This window comes from Protomyctophum bolini, assembly GCF_963924005.1.
Source record: "Protomyctophum bolini genome assembly, chromosome: 11".
Classification (NCBI taxonomy): domain Eukaryota; kingdom Metazoa; phylum Chordata; class Actinopteri; order Myctophiformes; family Myctophidae; genus Protomyctophum; species Protomyctophum bolini.
The window spans coordinates 9,314,616-9,335,663 of NC_137872.1; the positions used below are offsets into that span (position 1 = coordinate 9,314,616).

The following is a 21,048-nucleotide window of genomic DNA, read 5'->3' on the forward strand; positions in this document are numbered from 1 at the left end:
ACACAATATAACGACAACCCAGGAAGTACATAGAAAGTGCAATAAAACACTTATTTCCAATGTGGTCCTGATTAGATGTGCTTGGCTAACATTCGTCTCTGATGAATTTGACTAAGCCATCACAGTATTTTATGATCCTTTACTACACAAGAAATGCCATATTTGAATGGAAGTTTGTGACGTTTTATGACCTATGAATACAATGCATGAATAGAAGTAATTTTATCACCCATATTACAGATTAATGGGTGAACTTTGTTTGACCCCATTATAGCAAAACCTTTCACCCTCATAGTACTCATCACAACCCCCCCCTCCCCCGTAATGTCCAATCTGAAATGGGTAAAACATAATCCTGAATAGAGGACACAAGTTTCAACTGACAGAGTGTGTGTGTGTGTGTGTGTGTGTGTGTGCCCACCCTGCGCGTCTTCTCTACGTCTCCACAGGGCAGTCTCTTGACAAAGTCGATGCCAGTCAGGGGCGTGCCGGTGGGAGGCAGCAAGATGGACGCATCCATCATCAGGTACTCTACGTTTAGAGGCTTACTCTGCACGCACACACACACGCGCACACATATCTTTAATTATTTTTAAAGCATTTGCAATTTGTGGAAGGCAAGTCAACAAGCACAGGACTTATCAGGCACACACACATGAATAGGGGTGAAATCAAGACACCTACACATATTTAACGACAGAGTTACATTCCATGCACAGATATACAGTATACCGTATGTTATGAAAAAAGGAGTAGGATATGCACATCCCCAGTTTCTTTAAACATGGTGCTCGACCCAAAAAATGTGAAGAAAAAGTAAATGTCCGCACAAGTTGCTCTCCTAGCTTTGCTTTATTTTTTTCAGTCGCTTATTTTAACCATTTGTTAACATTTTAACAGTAGGTTAAAATAACGAAAAGACGGGACAACAAGCTATCCTGTGCGGACATTTCCTTTTTTTCAACAGATATATTTGTATACAACATAGGATGTTAAATATACTGTAGCACAGATAAGCACTGGTACGCACACACAAAATCAGTAACCCCACAAGCAAAGAACAGCACATACATTAAAAGCTTGAAAAGGAACAGGACAGATGAAATTATGATTTCAAGCTGATTTCGGTAACTGACTCACCGTCATGCTCCTGTATTCATCTTCAAACATGTCCAAAAATATCTCTTCCCCCTGTGATGAATGGCATGAACATGTTAGCAACCAAAAATACAGATCATTATAGAGGACAACCAAATTGATTCAAGGTGTGTTGAACAAGTAGCTTGTGTTGAACAATACACTTCATGATTTATGAATACATTATAGTCATAATAAGAGCCAACGATTTTAAGACCACCAGGTTAAAGTAGGGTTTGTTTTTACACAATGATGTTGGGTCCATCGACTGCCCGTCAACAACTTTTTTGCCAGGGCTTTAACCAGGTGTGTCAAATTTTAAGTAGCAGGTCCGGTCGAGGGTGACTTAATGAGTGCTGGATTACTTATTATTATACAACAAGTAATAATAATAACCATCCTGGCATCCCAGTCTCATGAATTCACACCATCATAATGTCTTAGTGCAGACCTGACCAGTCTGGCACCAAGCGCTGGGTGCGCGTTTTCCAGAAACAAAACAATGGAAGAACCAATCAGCGTCTGCGCTACAGGGCCCTGTAATTGGCTCTTCCAATTTTTGGGTTTCTGCAAGCCGACCCAGCGCTTGGAGTGGAGCTAGGGACTCCTTCCCCCTCAATAGAGAGTAGAGTTTCCGAATGCGTGTGCGTACGTGCGTGCATGTGCGCGCGTGTTGGAGGAGGCAACATGTTTCAACACAATCATTATCGAAATCTGGGGAATCTCCCTATCTGGGCTATATTAAAAGAAAGTGTGCATGTGAGCTGCTCACACACACTGGGTGGGCAATGTTTTAGATCTGATTACAGGGTTTGAATAGCTGGAAGAGCCCGTTTAAGCTTTTATTCTGATAATAACATTGTTCTGGGTATCAACGTGTCTGTGTTTGTTACAGCAGAAGAAGTCTGTTTGTCTGTCTGTCTGCTCAATTCCACCAAGATCACCAGATCGATTTCAAAATCTGCATGGCTCTTGCTCAGGGACACACGCCAAGGATAAAACCAGAGAGCTTTTTTATTCTCAGACGGCCCAGAGTTGTCTTACATTACACCTAGGTAGAGTACACTCAATTCTCTGTCTACCTAGCTCGGCTATGGTACATTCTCTTTTCTCTGTCTATCCACCCAACTACAGCTGGCTCTTTTCTCTGCCCATCTACAGTATCTGACTGTCATTTGCACTCTGATGCCTCTCAGAGTAGTATGTTTAAAAAGAAACAAACAAACAAAAGCATCGAACTGATTCATCTGAGAAATTAGGCCCGAGAGGTGTGTGTTACTTGCCTTGTAAAATCTCCTGAGCAAATGCAGGCTTTCTTCCCTAGCGCCCTGGAATAAAGGCACAAATAATAATAAACAATATTAATCAACAGGATAAACACACTAAAATTCCATTTTCCCATTAGCATGGTAATGATGGTTTAACATATTGAGAAATTAAAGAAGAGGAAAGGTGTGAAAAGTGAGACAGCGTATGGACTGGATTCTATGTAGAGAGAGAGAAATGCAAACAATTAGGAACATTAGTTAGTCTGTAGAAATGGGCAGAATCTATTTCAATATAATAAACATGTCTGAAAGTGTGTGTGTGTGTGTGTGTGTCACGCGCATGCTTGTGCGTGTATGAGACACAACTTTTGCCAACAGCAATAACACCATTTTTATTGTACCCTTATGGGAACATGACACGAGGCCAAGGACTGATAAGATAAGTTATAGTATTCAGTAACTAGTTTATGTGCATTCTTCTTTATGACACCATAGTGTTGTGAATCAACATGATTCAAAATTAAAGTGAGCAGGTGTTTCTGGAGAAGACTGGAGGGCGTCTTGGAGATACAGTAGCTAGGTAGACCGTAAGTTACTGAGCCTGCAGGGGAAATGTAACCTGACGCTGCCAGATCCAAAAAGCTTGCTACACAAATTTGTTTCACAGCTTATTTGGATCTGGGATCGCGGAAGCAAATTCGATGACGGGGCTGTTCCTTTTTTTCAAGATACATGGTAGATGATTGGATGGGAGCGTCTGTCTATCACCGTGTGGGCGTGCAAACACAACCAATCATATCGACGTGTCTATATACCGTCACATCCGCATCCCGCCTTTAGCTCACGCTGATTGGTTCGGTACGAAGCAGATCTGACTCAGGGCTCAACTCCGTCAGAGATCCCAGATGAGTGTTGTGTTGGGGAATATGTTTCCGCAATACCGCCCTCATCTGGCAGCGTCAGGTTAGGGGAAATGTAGTAGTCATGGCATTGTCTGGCTAAATAAATAAACACTGAGTATGTGACTGTGTGCTTGCTGTTTTAACTGCCTACTTGTCCTTTACATAATGTGTTTCTTTAAAAAACTAAACTCGTAAACACAGATATGTAAAATCGAACAACATATTATCTATACGTTTGTCTCGGTCAGTATGTATATTTAATGTACAGTAGTTATGTGGGTGTAAGGATTCATTCATCGTTTTCCTGCTATCATTTTGCACACAAAAAAAAACTAAAAACTAACTCAAAGCCTTGACACAGGCCATTGATCAGAAGAGACAAAGTCCTTTGGCAAAGGACAGATAACAGTTTCACACAATCCTGTTATTTTCCTGTTCTGAAGCAAGAGTAGAAATGAGGAGATTACGTTAGAGCAGTACCAAAGTGTCCTCCTGCAATACCAGAGAGACTGGTCTTTTTATTCAGAACTAGTCTGACGCTAGTAGTGGTGCAAAGTACATTTACTCAAGTACTGTACTTTATTTTAGGTCCTTTTACTTTACTTTAGTACTTTTTTCTAATTATGACATGTGACATGTCAGTAGCAAATATTGTGAAATTAAAATATATTTTAGTTACTAGTTATTATCATACTAGTTATTCATATTAATTTGTTAAATGGGCCATTGATAATGAGTGCTTTTACTTTAGTACTCAAGTAAAATGAGATTACATCAGTGTTTTCCAGTGAATGAAGACAAGGACGTGTTTAACAGTTTCCCAGCAGGATGACACAGGGAGGAGGAGCAAATCATCACCACACACACACACACACACACACACACACACACACACACACACACACACACACACACACACACACACACACACACACACACACACACACACACACACACACACACACACACACACACACACACACACACACACACACACACACACACACACACACACACACACACACACACACACACACACACACACAGAGAGAGAGAGAGAGGTTGGATGAATGGATTTAATGAAAATCAATGGAAGCTTCAAGGCTGTGACGGTACGGAACATTGCTTGCTGGGAAAAATAAACATATCCCGTCAGTCATCGAATCCATTTCTTGTGCCGTTATTTAACGTTACGTCACACCAGGACAAAGCAGGACAGAACCAAACATTTGACTTGGCAAATCAATGACACAAATATGCGTCCGTCTGACAAGTACACGTACATGTAATAAAGCACTGAGTAACAGCTGATCTTTCATTCTTGTTCTGTTATTTTAAGTTCTGCTATATGGGACACAAGGCTCCTTAAATCAACACGACAAACAGTCAGAATGTAGATCACGAAAAGGCAGTGGTTTTGCAACACACTGGAATATTTATCCTGTTGACTCTCATCCAGGACAAAAGTGGGCTATGCCTTAGTTGGCACTACCCTCTAGGGTTCCCAAACCTTTCCCGTATTTTTAACAGAATTTCCAGGACTACATAACAGTCTGCGCAATTTGCACTCACCGTTCCGCTCATGTGCCGCAGCTTGCACAGCTTGGTGTCACGTGACAAAGGAACAGACCTAGAAGCTAACCAAGCATCACGCCGAAGCGTGATGCTTGTAGATCTGTTATTTTTGTATACATTATGCTGCAATCACACAGCCCGTTCGGGAAAACCTTTGTTACATATTTTGTGTAAAAATGTATTGGAACTGTTTTTTATTTAAATAATTACCCCTAAACAGTATCTTACAGCAGCACTACCCGCTCATATAGCCGACTCTCTTATTTGTGCCTGGCGGTGTGGCAGTGTGTTGCTGCACACTCGCTAAAATCGCCATCATGGGCACACGCCTATGGGAAAGCGCATATCACCTTATCAATTAAGCCCCATCAAATTGATAGCCTTATCAATTTGGCTGTTTATGAGAGCATCCGCCAGTAATGGAAATGTCTGGCCGCACATTGTGCATTGTCCCAGAGCCGATCTGAAAGACTAATATTTCACTCACAATCAAGCTTTCACTTTGAGTGGGTGCGCATCAAGCTTTCACTTTGAGTGGGTGCGCATCAAGCTTTCACTTTGAGTAGGCATGGATCACCCTTTCACTTTGAGTAGGCGTATTAGCAAAAGGCCGATGCACAGAAGGCTAGTGACAGGTGCGTAGGGCAATAAAGCATACTTAAAAAGGTTATCTTTGAAAAACAAAGAAGGGTCCCGCACACAATTGCAGGCATTGTCTGTCCTGATGAAGGTCTAATCGACCGAAACGTTGACCAATAAAGAGCAACATTTTTGGCAAGTTTCTGACAGTGTGCGGGACCCTTCTTTGTTTTTCAAAGATAACCTTTTTAACTTTGAGTAGGCGTGACATGGGCACTTATGACCTGAATCTGTCTGTACAAATAAATCATCCGCCCAACTTAATTATTTTTCATGGTTATATATTATCCACCACTCTCTCACATCCGGTTTTGGACAACCGGATCTCAATATAATATGCCTATCTATGGGCATATCGGTGGTTCTGGACAACGGCCCGACGTCACGCATGGCACTCCCTCGGAACGTTGTGGATGCATGCAGTGAGCTTGAACTCGGTTGGTCGGACGGTTGCCGCGGCACGTGAATTAGAGACGCACGCACAGACAAACATTTTGTGCATTTATAGTAGGATGTTAATTTGCATGACCAAAATCCTCCGACACATCATGGATATCTGCAGATAGAACCGCAATCTCCGCATCTCCAGTAGGGGTCGATGGCGGGCATCACGCTTTGAGATTAGAATGTCTTATGCACAATGAACATAGGATGGAAGACTGTCAATGATAACAAAACCATGTGTGTGTGTGTGTGTGTGTGTGTGTGTGTGTGTGTGTGTGTGTGTGTGTGTGTGTGTGTGTGTGTGAGAGAGAGAGAGAGAGAGAGTGTGTACCTCCAGGCAGGCCAAGTGAACATCTTTGATGATACAATGGCTCCCAGTCCCAGACATAACCGACTGCTTCAGTAACAAACAGCTCAACTCCAGTGTGGCAAGACGCACCTTACCATCTACACAGACGCGCACGCACACACGCGCACACACACACACACACACACACACACACACACACACACAGAGCCTGAGTTTTACGCTGAAAGAACAGGTATGTACAGTACACAAAAAATGTGGGATCTCAAAATTGCACATGTTACAGCATGCGACTAATTGAAAATGTACATGCCTTCATACAAAATGAGATCATGTGGCTCTCATTTGGTTCTCATTTGGTTCACAGGCTGTCAGTCGTCTAGGACATAATATACAGTATCTATGATTAGGGATGTCCCAATCACCTTTGTTTTTGCTCCCGATCCGATTCCGATCATTTCATTTTGATCATCTGCCGATACCGATTTTTCCCGATCCGATATTTATATTTTTATAGAACACTTATGCCTCAACAAAAAAAGTACAATATCCAAAATCACAGACAACATCCAGTCTAATATCCTGATATGGATCTACCGATATAGTATTGATACTAGGGATGTCACTGTGTGTGTGTGTGTGTGTGTGTAGATGTGCGTGTAGATGTGTGTGTATGCGTTACCTGGTAGTGCAGACTGGCTCATGATTCTGATGAGTCTCTCTACGAGGACCAGACTGTACGATGTTCTCTCCTGCTCAGGGACAGGAAGCTGAAGACGCTCCAGCAGGTCACGGTTTATACCTACACACACACACACACAGTACACACACACACACACACACACACACACACACACACACACACACACACACACACACACACACACATTGGACGAACCAGTTTAAGTGTTATATCCCACTTTTCAACACCTGTCCACAATGAGGCTTTTCTAAACACTAATGTAAAATCCAATCAAAAACTCAAATGACTAATAAATAAATGCAATATTGTACCTTTGCTGTGGGAGACGGCATAGAGTAAGCAGAGGACAAACAGGGCATGGTAGTCCTCAGTGGTGCAGTCCAACGCACTGTACACCATGTCTAGGAAAGGTCTAGAGAGACGGAGACAGGGGGACGGGGGGTTTAACAAAGGAATTCATTCGGAAGTTCACTCTTATGATTGTGTGTCCTTATAGTTCAGACTAGGTCTGTGTGTGCATACATGCCCCTGTGTGGGTGGTGTGTGCGTGCGTGCTCCTGTGTATGTGTGTGTGTACCTACTCCTGTGTGTGTGTGTACCTGCTCCTGTGTGTGTGTGTGCGTGCAGCTGCGGCAGCCGTCTTCTCCTCATCTGTGGTGTTCTGCTCTGTGAGCTCCGATACCTTACATTTCTCCATTACTACCATCTCGATCTCTATGCATGCGCACACACACACACACACACACACACACACACACACACACACACACGCACACACACGCACACACACACACACACAGTAAAGAACATTTCTTTTCCCTCCAACAAATGACACTATATATTTATTTATTTGTATTCCACACGCACTCAAAAAAGAAATACACACACACGCACACACACACACGGAAAGATGCACTTTCATCACCAGTGATTATGAGCTGATGGAGAGAGAACGACTAGGTCTGAAATCTTTCCTTTTCAGGAAATTGAAGAAAATCACCTACTAGGTTTCAGTGGCTCCAATGTTATTTAGTCACAAGCTCTGTAAATACTCTGTAAATATTATTCATTGGATACATCCACTGCTCTGTAAATACTATTAATTGGATACATCCACTATGACAATTGTGGGCACGTCATTGTACTTGAAAATGATCAATATCTCCCAGAGCAGATCTACAAGCATTGCAATGCTTTGTGAGCTTGTACATCACCTATTTAGTATTTTCGCTTCTTTGGCATGTCACGGTCATACGATTAAGACTGCTTGTCTCCGCCAGATGAAAGCCGAAAGGTGTGGACGAGACTAGATTTTTGACCGCCCGCCCGATTTCTTTTTCAGATGCTATTCCAACTGCCTTCCAAAGTTTGCGGGACCTGCATAGGCAACCTGGCCTGGCCAAGACTGGTGACAGGCTAGTTTTACAGTTTTTCCTTTTTACAGCAATAATGGACTGTAGTTATTATTATGATTATAATCATTAGAAATAGTAGTATGTTTAAGTCATTTCTGGTGAACGGCGAAAACATTGAATGAATTATATATATATATGTATGTATTATATACTACATATAAACACACAGTCAGTCACACACTGTATGCAACCACAAACACCCCACACACACAGTGAGAGACAGGTGGAAAGGTGAGGAGTACAGGATGGATGGTGTGTGTGTGTGTGTCCATCGCCGTGGAAACCGTGGCAGCACACGGAGCCTGCGGTGGGCTCCGTGGTAGCCATGGCAACCGTGGTGAAATGGCAAGGAGGGAGAGGGAGAGGGAGCCTCGTCTCAAAACTACCCCAGAGCTTCTCCTAAATGGTGCAGTTATATAGCGCCTTTATCCAAGGCGCTTTACATAGATTGTGCATTACATTCATCACCCATTCATACACCGATTGCGGCAGAAGCCATGCAAGGTATACCAACCAGCACGTCGGGAGCAATTTGGGGTTCAGTGTCTTGCCCAAGGACACTTCGACATGTAGACAGGAGGAGCCGGGATTCGAACCGCCGACCCATGGATCATTGGATGACCTGCTCTACCTCCTGAGCCACAGTCTACACGTTTTTGAGTGGTGCAACCACTACCTTACGGAGCTACTGTATGTGTGGGTGGCTGGGTGGTCTGAGCACAAAAACAGCACGGTTGTTTTTCACCACTTGTGCGCAACCTAACACACACACAAACACACACGCACGTATTAACTGTATATATGATGACTTCGGGTGTGCCAGTACAGTACAGTGACAGTACAGTACAGTAGAGGGACCCCCCATACGGTAACTCTGTCATTTCTCAACCGTTTCGGACGCGGGCGGCACACCGGAACAGACGGGGGTCTGGAACTTCCCATTCATAGTTCGCCAAACTATGAATGAAGCAATGTTTTTTTCGAGGAGCAATACTTCTCGAAAACCTAGGAGATATCATCCTTCATTCGTGTTGAAGAGAAGGTTGGCTTTGGCAGATTCATTCATTTTAGTATCATTGATAAAAGATTACGTTGCAAGAAGCAGAGACAGTATATTAGAGAGGCTGTGGAGATGACCTGTGAGACCACAGTATATTTCCACTCCTTTGACTCGTGCCGTGTTCAGCGCTTGTTCGCCCAACAGGAACAGATTTGATGAATCAATCAATCGGTTGAGCCAGTTCCGTTCATCTCTATTCTCTCACATGTCCAGTCACACTGCTCCCATCGATCTCACCCAGAAAGAGAGATTAGCGGACAAAGCAGACCAATCACAGCTCAGAGCTCACTGTCCATCTGTGTAAACACCTTCGCAGACACCCGTTGACTCAGAAGCATGAACTCAGCCCAAAGGCAAGGCAATGTAAATGCTATGGAGAACGGACACCATTTAGAATGCAACTTTATAAGTCACTCTTAACATTGTAAATCGCTCTGAATAAGAGGAGCGCCTGCTGAATTCCTATAGTAAACAGTGAAGCCGTTTCTCTTGTCAGTTTGGAGAGGAGGCAGCCTGCCCCCCTGGTGGCTGCTGGGTGGGCAGAGTGAGTCATGGGAGAGATGGGGGTCTTTGATCGATGCCGGTGGGCAAACAATAAATTAAACCAAACACACACTCATATATATATAGTTATATACGCACACGCTGTCCTGTACTCCTCACTCACCTTCCGCTGCTTCCCCATTCGCTCTGCTCCCCTTAGAACTCACACCTCCTCCTCCTCCTCCTGCCTCTGTACCTTTTCCCTTCTCCCTCTCTCCTCCTCCTCCTCCTCCTCCTCCACCTCCTCTGATGTCATCCTCCCATCCCTCCTCTCCTCCTCCTCCTCCTCCTGCACCCCCGGTCCTCTCCTCTTCTTCATCCTCGCCCAGGTTCTTGTAGTTGGGTCGCTTCTGGGTCCTCTTGCGCCCGCGGTGCCGCGACAGCTCCAGGGAGCGTTCCAGGGACTCGGAGGGCTTGGTGAACCGTCGCACGGCTGCCCCACTGGCCTGGAGGAGAGGAGAGGAGAGGAGAGGAGAGGAGAGGAGAGGAGAGGAGAGGAGAGGAGGGAGGAAGGACAGGAGAGGGTAGAGGGAGGGAGGGGGAGAAAGAGAATGGGAGAGAACCAGAACAAGGGAGAGAGAGAAGGGGGGGGGAAATATACAAACTTTACTGTATATATTTATATTACGGTATATATCTTTTTCATTGATGCTTCTTCAGGGATGGCGATCCCTGACGTCATCAATATTGGCCAGCCACTCTACATCTGACCTCAAACCTCAAACCCTTAGCTGACCTGTTCTGACATTCCATAATTATGTTGATCCTTCCCCATCCATCCTTCCTTGTCGATGTCTCCCTTTTTACTGATACCTGTCCATTCAAACTCTAGACGAGCCCGCCCCAAAAATATTAGTGCAGTCGGCAGCCCGGCAGCCGGCAAAAACTAGAGTTCTCATCAAACTGGGACCTCATCAAACCCTGTACACTCAAGACACCCGCTGCCACCCTTAGATCTCCAAATATAAAGCTGACCTGTTCTGACATGCCATATGTTGATCTGACTACATCAAACCCTGTACACTCATAACACACTCTATATATGGCCAGTACAGAATTCATTCCATATGTTGATCTGACCCCCCATGCCAAAGCACCAGCGCTCGCCCAGCAGTCTGCTGTCACCCAGGCGTGCATGCATCTGCCCTCAGACGTCTGGTATATTACTGTAATACTACATTACCCAGTAACGAGTATAGTGTAACCAATGTTCACCTTCACTGCATTTAAGACTGGAAAAACAATGTGTGCGCGCTTATCTGCACAGGAGGTAAATACTGCTTGTACGGTAAGTGTGCACACACAGTCACACACAGTCTTACTGTAAATACAGGCTCTACCACATTGGTCAAAGCCCATTATATCACAAAGCCACTTCCTTTTTACACTTTACAATATGACAGTGACCACATAGTGCTGTGACACACACACACACACACACACACACACACACACACACACACACACACACACACACACACACAGGAAACAGCTGTTATGAGATAAGATGCCATTATGAGAAGCTATAAACACTTAAACTTACTGTAAAAAGTAAGCATTGGCGCTTAGATATCAATTGTGGCTTATCATTATGGGAAATGTCTACTCCATCATTTACATGTCATGGTGATGCTAGCCGAGGCTGTAAGAAATCCCTCCACATTGTGGTTCAAAGGATTGTTTGATTTGCTGAACTGAACTCGACCTGGGCTGTTCTGCTGTGTAACAAAGCTCAACCCCTCAGCTGTATTACCCTTAAAGTATATATGAATAGAGACAGCACCCGAGTTCTCATCCCATCCACTTGCTAGTCTAAAGCTTGCTCTAAAGCGCATGAGGCGATTTCACTCCTCCTTCCGGGTAGGAACAGAGTGCATTCTGGGATGGATTTGCCCCAAACACATGAACACGCTGCCGTTGACTATCATTGCAGGCGTTCACGTATGAAACAGCGCGTCATCGTGAACATGCACAATGATAGTAAACGGACGCTGCAATACCACATTCGGCCACAATGTCCATTTCTCCTCAGGGTTTCCTCCGGGTGCCGTCTCTATTCATATATACTCTATAAGATATTACCTCGTTATGTTGAGTACAACAGTACAAAGATAACATGATATGTTATTGCTTCACAAGAGAACCTTTAACAAAGAAGAACCCTTGCAGACCCAAAACATTGACTGAATCATAATGAATAACAATTGGGGAAAAGACCCGATATTGATTCAAACATATTGTTGTTCTATGGAGTATAAATTAGGCTTCATGCTGCAACACACACACACACACACACACACACACACACACACACACACATTTGAAATGTTTATTTATGTCCACATAAGAGAAGTACAGGAATACCTTGTTACTGTACAAAGGACATAAACACTGCCAGTGCAGTTTGACAGTGGGAGAGCAGCCAGTTACAACGTGCATGGACGGCAAAGCATCGTTACATACAGTACAGCTGACATGTCGGACACAGGGCAGCAGACATAAATCATGGATAAAGGAAACAACGCCTCCTCCAAATTGAGCGGCTTCCTATAATGGCTGAAACTGAGCAATACCTCGCTAACTGCTTGGCTCTCCTTTTGGAAAGGCCGGCCATTTGTAAGCCCCTCACAACCAACTTATGCACATGCCCTAGGCTGCCTAGCTGTGAGATGGTCTGCATTAGCTGCTGATACTTCAGCACTTTGGTTAGAAAGGCTTCCTCCAGGCTATAGTCAAAGGTACAGCCGACCTCACACACACACACACACACACACACACACACACACACACCTGAGGATTACATAATCATTTGTCACAGATCACAAGATGGGGAAGAGGATCGGGTGTCATGAAATGAAACTGCCCTATTTCATCGTATTCAACACACACACCACACCACACACATCACACACACGTGGTGTACAGTATCAGAAGCCGTACGCCTGACCTCCTTTTTCTAAGTGTTGTCAAGAAAAGCCTCTGCAATTCATCAGCACCCGCTCCTTCTGGCAGGAGCAGTGAATTATGGGAAAACGCATGTCAAATGAACAAACCACAGTCTTTTGTTATGTTTGTGGTTTGAATGTCATATACATGCTGAATGAACCTTACCACATACTGTACACTTTGTTTACCCACTTCAAAATAGCCAATCTACAAGCTCAAAATCTGTTGTGAGCCTCAATTAGCCTATAGCCCACCTAGGGGTATGGTATGGGTTCTGATGACGCGGAGGAGAGAACACACCCCAAGTATCCCAGGCGGGAATCGAACCAGGGACCTTCTAGCTGTGAGGCGACAGGCGACTGCGCCACCGTGCCCCCTGGGTATCAAACTTGTTTACCATTATGGAATGAACCACAGACTAGTTTCTGTGTGTGTGTGTGTGTGTGTGTGTGTGTGTGTGTGTGTGTGTGTGTGTGTGTGTGTGTTGCACCTGTTCAGACTGTTCTGGTAAACCACTCGTGCTCAGCAAGTGCTGAGAAATAAATGGAGGTCAGAGTGTAAGATACTATCAAATATAAATTTGCGTGCACGCACGCACGCACGCACGCACGCACACCTTCCAGGAAAGGGATCTGGGTTAGAGGGTTAGAGGCACCTCACACAGCGTTCCACCATCATGTGAGATCATTTTCCTGCCACATCACAGCTAAACAAGAAAAGACTTCAGACGGCTGAGCCAACATCATTTGTTTGTTTCTACAGTCAAAATCAACACACATTATATATCGGGGTTAACCTTCACAGACTACAACTAGTACAAAACATTCTGACAGGTGCCAGAAGGCATGACCACATTTGCCCCTGTTCTGGCTTCACTTCACTGCAATACCGCCCCTGCCGCTCCGATTCTCCGGCTGATCTCCTTCTCCGTCCTCCCCTCACTGGTGAACAAGACCCTGAGGTAGTGAGGTACTTAAACTCCTTCACCTGGGGTAATGTTTCATTCCCTACTTGGACTGCACACACCTGTGGCACCTGGAGCCAACTACTGTGGCTTTAAACAGACAACTCTCTCTTATAGCAAAAAAAGAGTAACTAAAATGAATTGGACAGCCAACTAGTTCTGCACCATTCTTGCTCAAATTTAGAAATGAGATCGCATAGGTACCTTTTATCAATTAATTGTGCAGCACTTTTAAAACCTGTCTTAAAACGCTTTTTATTCCCAAGCTTTTAATCCAGAGTGAGCTTTATTTGTGTTGCCCGAGTCCATATTTTGTTTATTTGTGATTCTATATGCTAATTTGTGTTTTTTTGTCTCAGACTTGTGTGTTTCGTGTACTCTTTTTTTTGTATCCCCAGATATTCTCTGTAAAGCACTTCAACTTACTTTTAAATGTGCTCTACAAATAAAGTTGGGTTGAAATCAGAGAAAACTGCACAATCACAGCCAATAAAACAATATGAATGTTTTTAATTATTTTCCTTTTACAGGGGAACAATAACTGCTAAGGGATTGAGGTTTTCTATTTTCATATTTCTTCTGTGTCACCAACGCTTAAGAGTGGTCTGACCTTTCTTATATAACTGAATACTGAGTGAAGGCTATACTCTTACTCATGATTCTCCTGTTTATTCTTCCCATAATTTATAAGGATAAAGATTTTGAAAAGAAAGAAAGAATAACTAGTGCTAAGGTACCTTTGGAGTATCTTTGAGCAAGCCACCTTTAAATCACTCTACTATGGCTGACAAATTATGTTTGTGCTAAACTAATGAGGGTGAAGGGTGCTGCTGAAAAACCTATTTTCACTAGATCAATTAAATTAAATAAAATAAAAATTAGGAGGAAATGTTTCAGCAAGTTTAGGGCACTTTAGCGGCATGCATAACAAAGTGTACCACTTCACTTGCATACGCGTCTAATTTGTGTTATAAGAGTGTGAGCCTGTCTGCCAGAAGGCATGATCAGCGTACAGGAGGACTGTACAAACAGACCACTACTCTACATACGCAGGCAGAGAGAGAGAGAGAGAGAGAGAAAAAACATCTCACCACACTACAAACCACATTCACTGAAGAGCCAGGCTGATTCTGTCAACAGTCACACGTCAGCCACAAACACACACGTGGAATGGAGAAAAACCACAAGAGTTCTCAGAAACGATTAACCACCTCAGTACGTTACACCCACCTGGGTAGAAAAAAACCCAAGAGGGTCAGAGCGGGAGAGAGAGAGAGAGAGATAGAGAGAGAGAGATAGAGAGAGATAGAGAGAGAGAGAGAGAGAGAGAGAGAGAGAGAGAGAGAGAGAGACGGAAAGTCAACGAGAGAAAGAAATACAATACCGCAGTCCAAAGAACAGACAGCAGAGTGTCAGAAAGGAGGGAGGGAGGGTGATAAATTGAAAGTGTAGAGAACAGACAGCACGTGCCATTTACATATTGCTACATTGATGTGGTCGCGCAATAAGAACAACACGACCCTGTGCCTTCATTGTGTATTAGTGTGAGCCTCGGAGTGTGTGACTTTGGACTCAATATGGTTGTGTGCAACTGTGCATATGTTTATTTTGCTTTGTTTTGTTCCAAAAGAGAGAGAGAGAGACTGTGTGTGTGCGTCTCACCGTGTTCTTGTGTGCCTGTGTGTCCACCTGTGCTGTGAAGACAGACAGGTCTCCGTTGAGGATGACATCAGCTAAAGAGTTGACCAGTTGCTGGTGGTGAAGAATCAGAAAGACCTGAAAACACGGGCAACCCACACACACACACACACACGCACACACACACACACACACACACACACACACACACACACACACACACACACACACACACACACACACACACACACAAACAGTTAACAGTGTGTGTGTGTGTGTGTGTGTGTGTGTGTGTGTGTGTGCGTGTGTGTGTGTGTACTTTCCTATAATTCTGGTACTATGGATATGAAGGGATAGCCACATAACCAGAGTGACTCAATATCTGCCTTACAGTTCTTTACCAGAGAGCTACTTCTTATTACTATGGCTTATTACTGACACTCACTAAATTTCATTTAGTTTCACTTCATTGGAGATTTTTCAGGGCTGGAGCCAGGCTAATTATGGCTGGTAAAATGTACTAAATCAGAGAGATTACTAATTGTGTGAACATGCCTCTCAAGGCAGGAAACAAGCTCTTCTGGTTTACACACCACAGTGTGTGAACCTAAAAAGTGACCATTGCCATGCCAAAGAAATGACCATTGCCGTGCCATTTAGTAATGTAGGTAAGGTGAAGAATCCCCGCCCTCTATTTATTTTATTTTGGAGAAACTTAGAGCAATTCTGTTGGTACTTGTGGGATAAGAGGCAAAGAAAGAGCATAGTGGAATCAACATTTGGGGAGGATCAGCTCTTTAAGACACAGACACATGTATGAAACACAGCCCCTTGTAAAGTTCTGGATGAGTTGTCAAGCACAATTTCCAGAACATACAGCAAAAGTAATGACACCACATCATGTACAGTGTACAGTACACCATGTGGAGCTGTGTCAAACTCAAGATAAACCCTAATCTAATCTTTACTCAAATCCCCACCCGACACAACAGTGGCCAAGATGGTAGTACCACAATCAGTTGGAAACCCCTGCCTTCAATGGCTTGGCTTAAATTATTTAGTAAACTAGGCTTTGCACTCAGTACCATTGTTTGGCTGGTGGCATCTTCCCAGTTTGTGTGTCTGTTTGTGTGTGTGTGTGTGTGTGTGTGTGTGTGTGTGTCATACTTGAGACAGAAGGTAGAGGGACACTTGTGGGTTGATGATCTTTCGGTCTTCAGACTGAAAAAACAAACGCATATACAGTATAGACATAAAAATATGAATACATATTCACGCGCATGTACACACACACACACACACACACACACACACACACACAGCGTACCATCTCGTGGCTGACCAGTGAGTAGACGTAGAGGGGCAGGAAGAGTCGGTTGAGGAGGTGGTCGGTCAGAACTTCGTTGAGGAACTCACAGTTGATGGTGAGGATGTCGTTGAGATAGTGGAGGTGGTCCAGGTGTTCTGCAACCATGTCACTCAACTTCCCTCTGTTCCTGTGTCTGAGAAAGAGACAAGAAAATGGGGATTAAGAAAACATGGGAGTCTCCCTGTGTCCCCTATGGTTACATACAAAAAAAAAAAGCAGTAATCCGGTGTCTATATTGCCTCCCCCTGGCCAGTCGGGGCGACTGAAGGAGGGGAAAGGAACTGGCTGGGAATAACGTGTCATGTTCCTTCCACACGCTACGTCCTACAGGGGAAACTTCCCTCCTTTCACGTGATAAATAGCGGCATGCTCACTCCTCATGCAATTGAAGGGAGCATGAGCCCAGTTCGGGGCTCTCCCCAGGTTGGCAGAGGGAGCGTCCAGGATTACAGCTTTAGGCAATTGGCACCGGGTGAAAGAATGGGTTACAGAACCGTGGTATACCGGGCGCTCTTATCATACATCATCTCATTCTGGCCAAACAGAACTTGCGTCCTCACTTTTCTGTCTTTTGTCTTCAATGTTTTCCCCCGGGACAAAGCACAATTTAATATTGCACCCCATTTAGCTTCCATGTATTATTACACATGTACCTAGTCCCTCGCCCTGATAGGGCATGAAACATAACAAGCCTGACACCTAGTGGTCACAGTGAGAATAGCACTTTACTAAATATTCAGGCATACAAAAGGTTCACTGGCTTCACGCACGCACGCACGCACGCACGCACGCACGCACGCACACACGCACGCACGCCAACATACACACCCTTGTGTGCAATCCAGTGGCAGAAACAATTCAAAGTCTTTTGGGCACTGAGGCAGACATGATTCGTTTCCATAAGCACCTTGGCCTTTTACGTCCCCAGAGACGATCGGTAGACAGAGATCGCCACTTCAAACCAGCGTTTGGTTAAAGCCGTGGCGTGATGGATAATAAAGTAACTGGTATCAAATGAGAAAGTGGACTCACTCTTCATCGGTCGCAACACACTTGTCCAGCTCGATGACATGGCTGCCGATGAACCAGACCAGGTTGCTGAAGTACGGGACAGCCGTCTTGTCTCTGATGTAGTGCAGCATGTGCTGGTTGTCCACTGCAGGGGTCAGGGATGGAGGTCAGTACACAGCTGGTGTTTATACACACAGGGGTCAGGGATGGAGGTCAGTACACAGCTGGTGTATATACACACAGGGGTCAGGGATGGAGGTCAGTACACAGCTGGTGTATATACACACGCAGACGACACATGGACACCATTTTACTGACCCATTACTAGTGATGAAGTAAAGCAGAAACCCCAATAATTTGACAAAATTAATTAAATTAATAAACAGACTTCAAATCAAGTAAATTAATCATTCAGCCCGTTTGTTAATGCCAAGGTAACTCCGAGTTAGATTGTATGCAACACTAGGACTAGGGTCAAGGATTTTTTTACACAGCCCAAACTGAATTCAGTTTTAACCCCAGGCTAACCCTCACTCTGGTGCTTTATAAAGTGGGAAAAGCCCTATGCTCCAAACAAAGCTAGCTGTCACTGGACAACCAAGGACGAATGTGCAGCGTTAAAAGCATTAATCTCAGGTTTGATGAAAGAGAGAGAAACACACAGGGCGAAATGAGCAGTGATAGTCACTGAACACAAGTGATAGTCACTGAAGACAAAATCGGTCAAACTTAGAGATTAATAGACTGATGATGCTGGGAAGGACAAGAACATAAAAACAGGAGAAATGTCAATGACCGTCATCTCAACCGAAATCTGTTGGGACGGGATGTTGGTCAAAGAAGGGCAATGAGGAGGGCAATCTAGGGAAGCCATGAATCCATGCTCATTACGAGAGGATTTCTTCTTTGCAGACAGAACGGCCTCATATCAGTACATCAGCTGATGTGTAAAAAAAAAGGTGAATGCACTCCAGCCAATCATACGCCAAAGCTTTGAGTCATCATGCTGCAAACACTGGTGTACTGCCTCGTGTTGTGGATAACCCATACAGAACACATACTGACTGACACGCAGAGACTACGTAAATGTTCATGAAATAAAATGAAATGTCAAAAAACAAAAAACACCCAACATCAGGTACATGTTTGTGGTGTAATTAAACAAATATAAAACAATTTTAACTTGAAAAAGCATGCACATATTTCTGCATGAATGTGGGTGGATGATAAAGACTGATTTACAAGAATTAGAAGGATTATTTATAGCCATACCTTTACAGTCATAAGACAGGAAGACGTAGGGCTGGGTTTCGAAAACACACCACCGATAAAGTACTCTCTACCAACTATAACAATCTAAAGGACTAAACGTATTGAAATTCATCAAAATATCGGTTCTATTAGGGACGGCATTTCCATTTGCTACAAGATTAAAGGACCACTTCACCACTTTTCAACCCAACTTCATATAATAGGTCCTCACTAATAATCATGATAAAATGGCACGATTCTTTTCTACTCAGTCTGTGTCTCATAGGACACTATCATTAGGCAGATTATTTTTTTAAACAAGATTTCTTTACAAAAATGTTTAGATTTTCATTATCGTGAGAACGATGGCTTCCATTTTCGCATTTGCAACTTTTCAGGACTAGAAGGCCTGCAGTTTTTATTAGCTTGTTGCTGAACTGCCCACAGCCCTCCTATCGGAGACACAGACCGAGTAGAAACAAAATTGCGCCATTTTTTCATTATTATTAGTGAGGACCTATTATATGAAGATGGGTTGAAAAGTGGTGAAGTGGTCCATTAACAATATTGTTAAAAGTAACGGCTGCTTTCTTCCAAGACATTCATGCCAGTAGATCTGGATGCAACGATAAGACGATACCCAGCCCTATGAGGAGGACGAGGAGTGAATGGGGACCAATCTGGATGCAACGATACCCAGCCCTATACGACGACGACGACGACGAGTGAATGGGGACCAACTTACATGAGACTGGAGTTAGGCAGATGGGGCGCGCACAGGGAGGGGGTGAGGGAGAGGGGGGGGGGGGGGGGGGGGGAGGGAGAAAGAGATTGAGAGAGGGGGGAGCAATGGTTGAAGAGGAGGGACAGGAGGTGGGAGAGGGAGAGGGGGATACAGACAGACAGGGTTAATGTGAGTAGTGAGTACTGTGTGTGAGTAGTGAGTACTGTAAATGTTGAGATTGAGACTAAAGTTACTAAACACATGCTCACATCCCAGGGAAGGGAATCCACACAAGGAGACATCAAAGTCAAGCTACGCAAATATAATGCAATTTACACACACAAAAACATTGTATAGTGTACAATATACTGTAGACATGGTGAAACCTTTCATTATGTAGTTTATATTGTACATTTCAATAAGATTGAGAACTTGAATATTAAATACATTGCCATTTGATTTTAAAGCATTCTGACTAAATGATCAATTGATATTTTTTGTTGACCCTTTTGTTTCATTTACTATGCATGTAATGAGAATGCCCATGCTTGTAACTTCTGTGAATCATGACAAGCAACTCGGACGTTTTGATAAATATTGTTTTCCTGGATCAAATTGATGCTTAATCCATATAGCCATTATTGAACAGTAATTAGAAGTACACCACCACAGTTAATTATGATTCAGTCAGCTAACGTGTACAAAGCCAGAGAACATGGCGCTGTATGATGCTAGTACAGTGGGTCAGTACAGTCATGCAGTGGACCTTGGTGCTGGAACAACATTATGTACAGTCAGTAGAGTCAGAGTGAGCAGACAATACCCGAAAAGCCCACATCAGAAAAGCCCCACCAGCTCAAAGTCCCAGCTCTCGTGTGCAGTGTGCACGGCTCAGAAAGATTGCAGTAGCAGCAAGGAGAAGGGAAGGTGACGTAGTCACAGCACAGTGCAGAGAGAGAGAGAGAGAGAGAGAGAGAGCAACAGAAGCCACCACAAAAATGATGTATTTTTCAACTTAATAACACTTGGTCACCTGACAGATTCTTTGGCTTTTTGGAAATGGGTCATTGTTGAGTGATACTCATCGAAAGGGTTACTTCAAATTAACTATTGTAGCACTGTACTGTGTTTCGATACAGGTGGTTGAATACT

The 21,048-nt window shown here is 43.8% G+C and overlaps 1 protein-coding gene across 1 annotated transcript in view; it reads right to left on the reverse strand.

Moving 5' to 3' along the window:
- clec16a (C-type lectin domain containing 16A) overlaps window positions 1-21,048 on the reverse strand; it is a 41,167-nt gene that overhangs the window by 12,423 nt on the left and 7,696 nt on the right. Inside the window, exons 6-17 of the mRNA XM_080777092.1 lie at window positions 17,943-18,066; window positions 16,869-17,043; window positions 16,709-16,762; window positions 15,566-15,679; window positions 10,118-10,439; window positions 7,575-7,689; window positions 7,287-7,387; window positions 6,955-7,074; window positions 6,297-6,412; window positions 2,421-2,465; window positions 1,141-1,191; window positions 422-550 (exon numbers count right to left, since the gene is read on the reverse strand). Of these exons, the coding sequence (XP_080633218.1) occupies window positions 422-550; window positions 1,141-1,191; window positions 2,421-2,465; window positions 6,297-6,412; window positions 6,955-7,074; window positions 7,287-7,387; window positions 7,575-7,689; window positions 10,118-10,439; window positions 15,566-15,679; window positions 16,709-16,762; window positions 16,869-17,043; window positions 17,943-18,066 (1,466 nt within the window). The remainder of the gene's footprint in view (window positions 1-421; window positions 551-1,140; window positions 1,192-2,420; window positions 2,466-6,296; window positions 6,413-6,954; window positions 7,075-7,286; window positions 7,388-7,574; window positions 7,690-10,117; window positions 10,440-15,565; window positions 15,680-16,708; window positions 16,763-16,868; window positions 17,044-17,942; window positions 18,067-21,048) is intronic.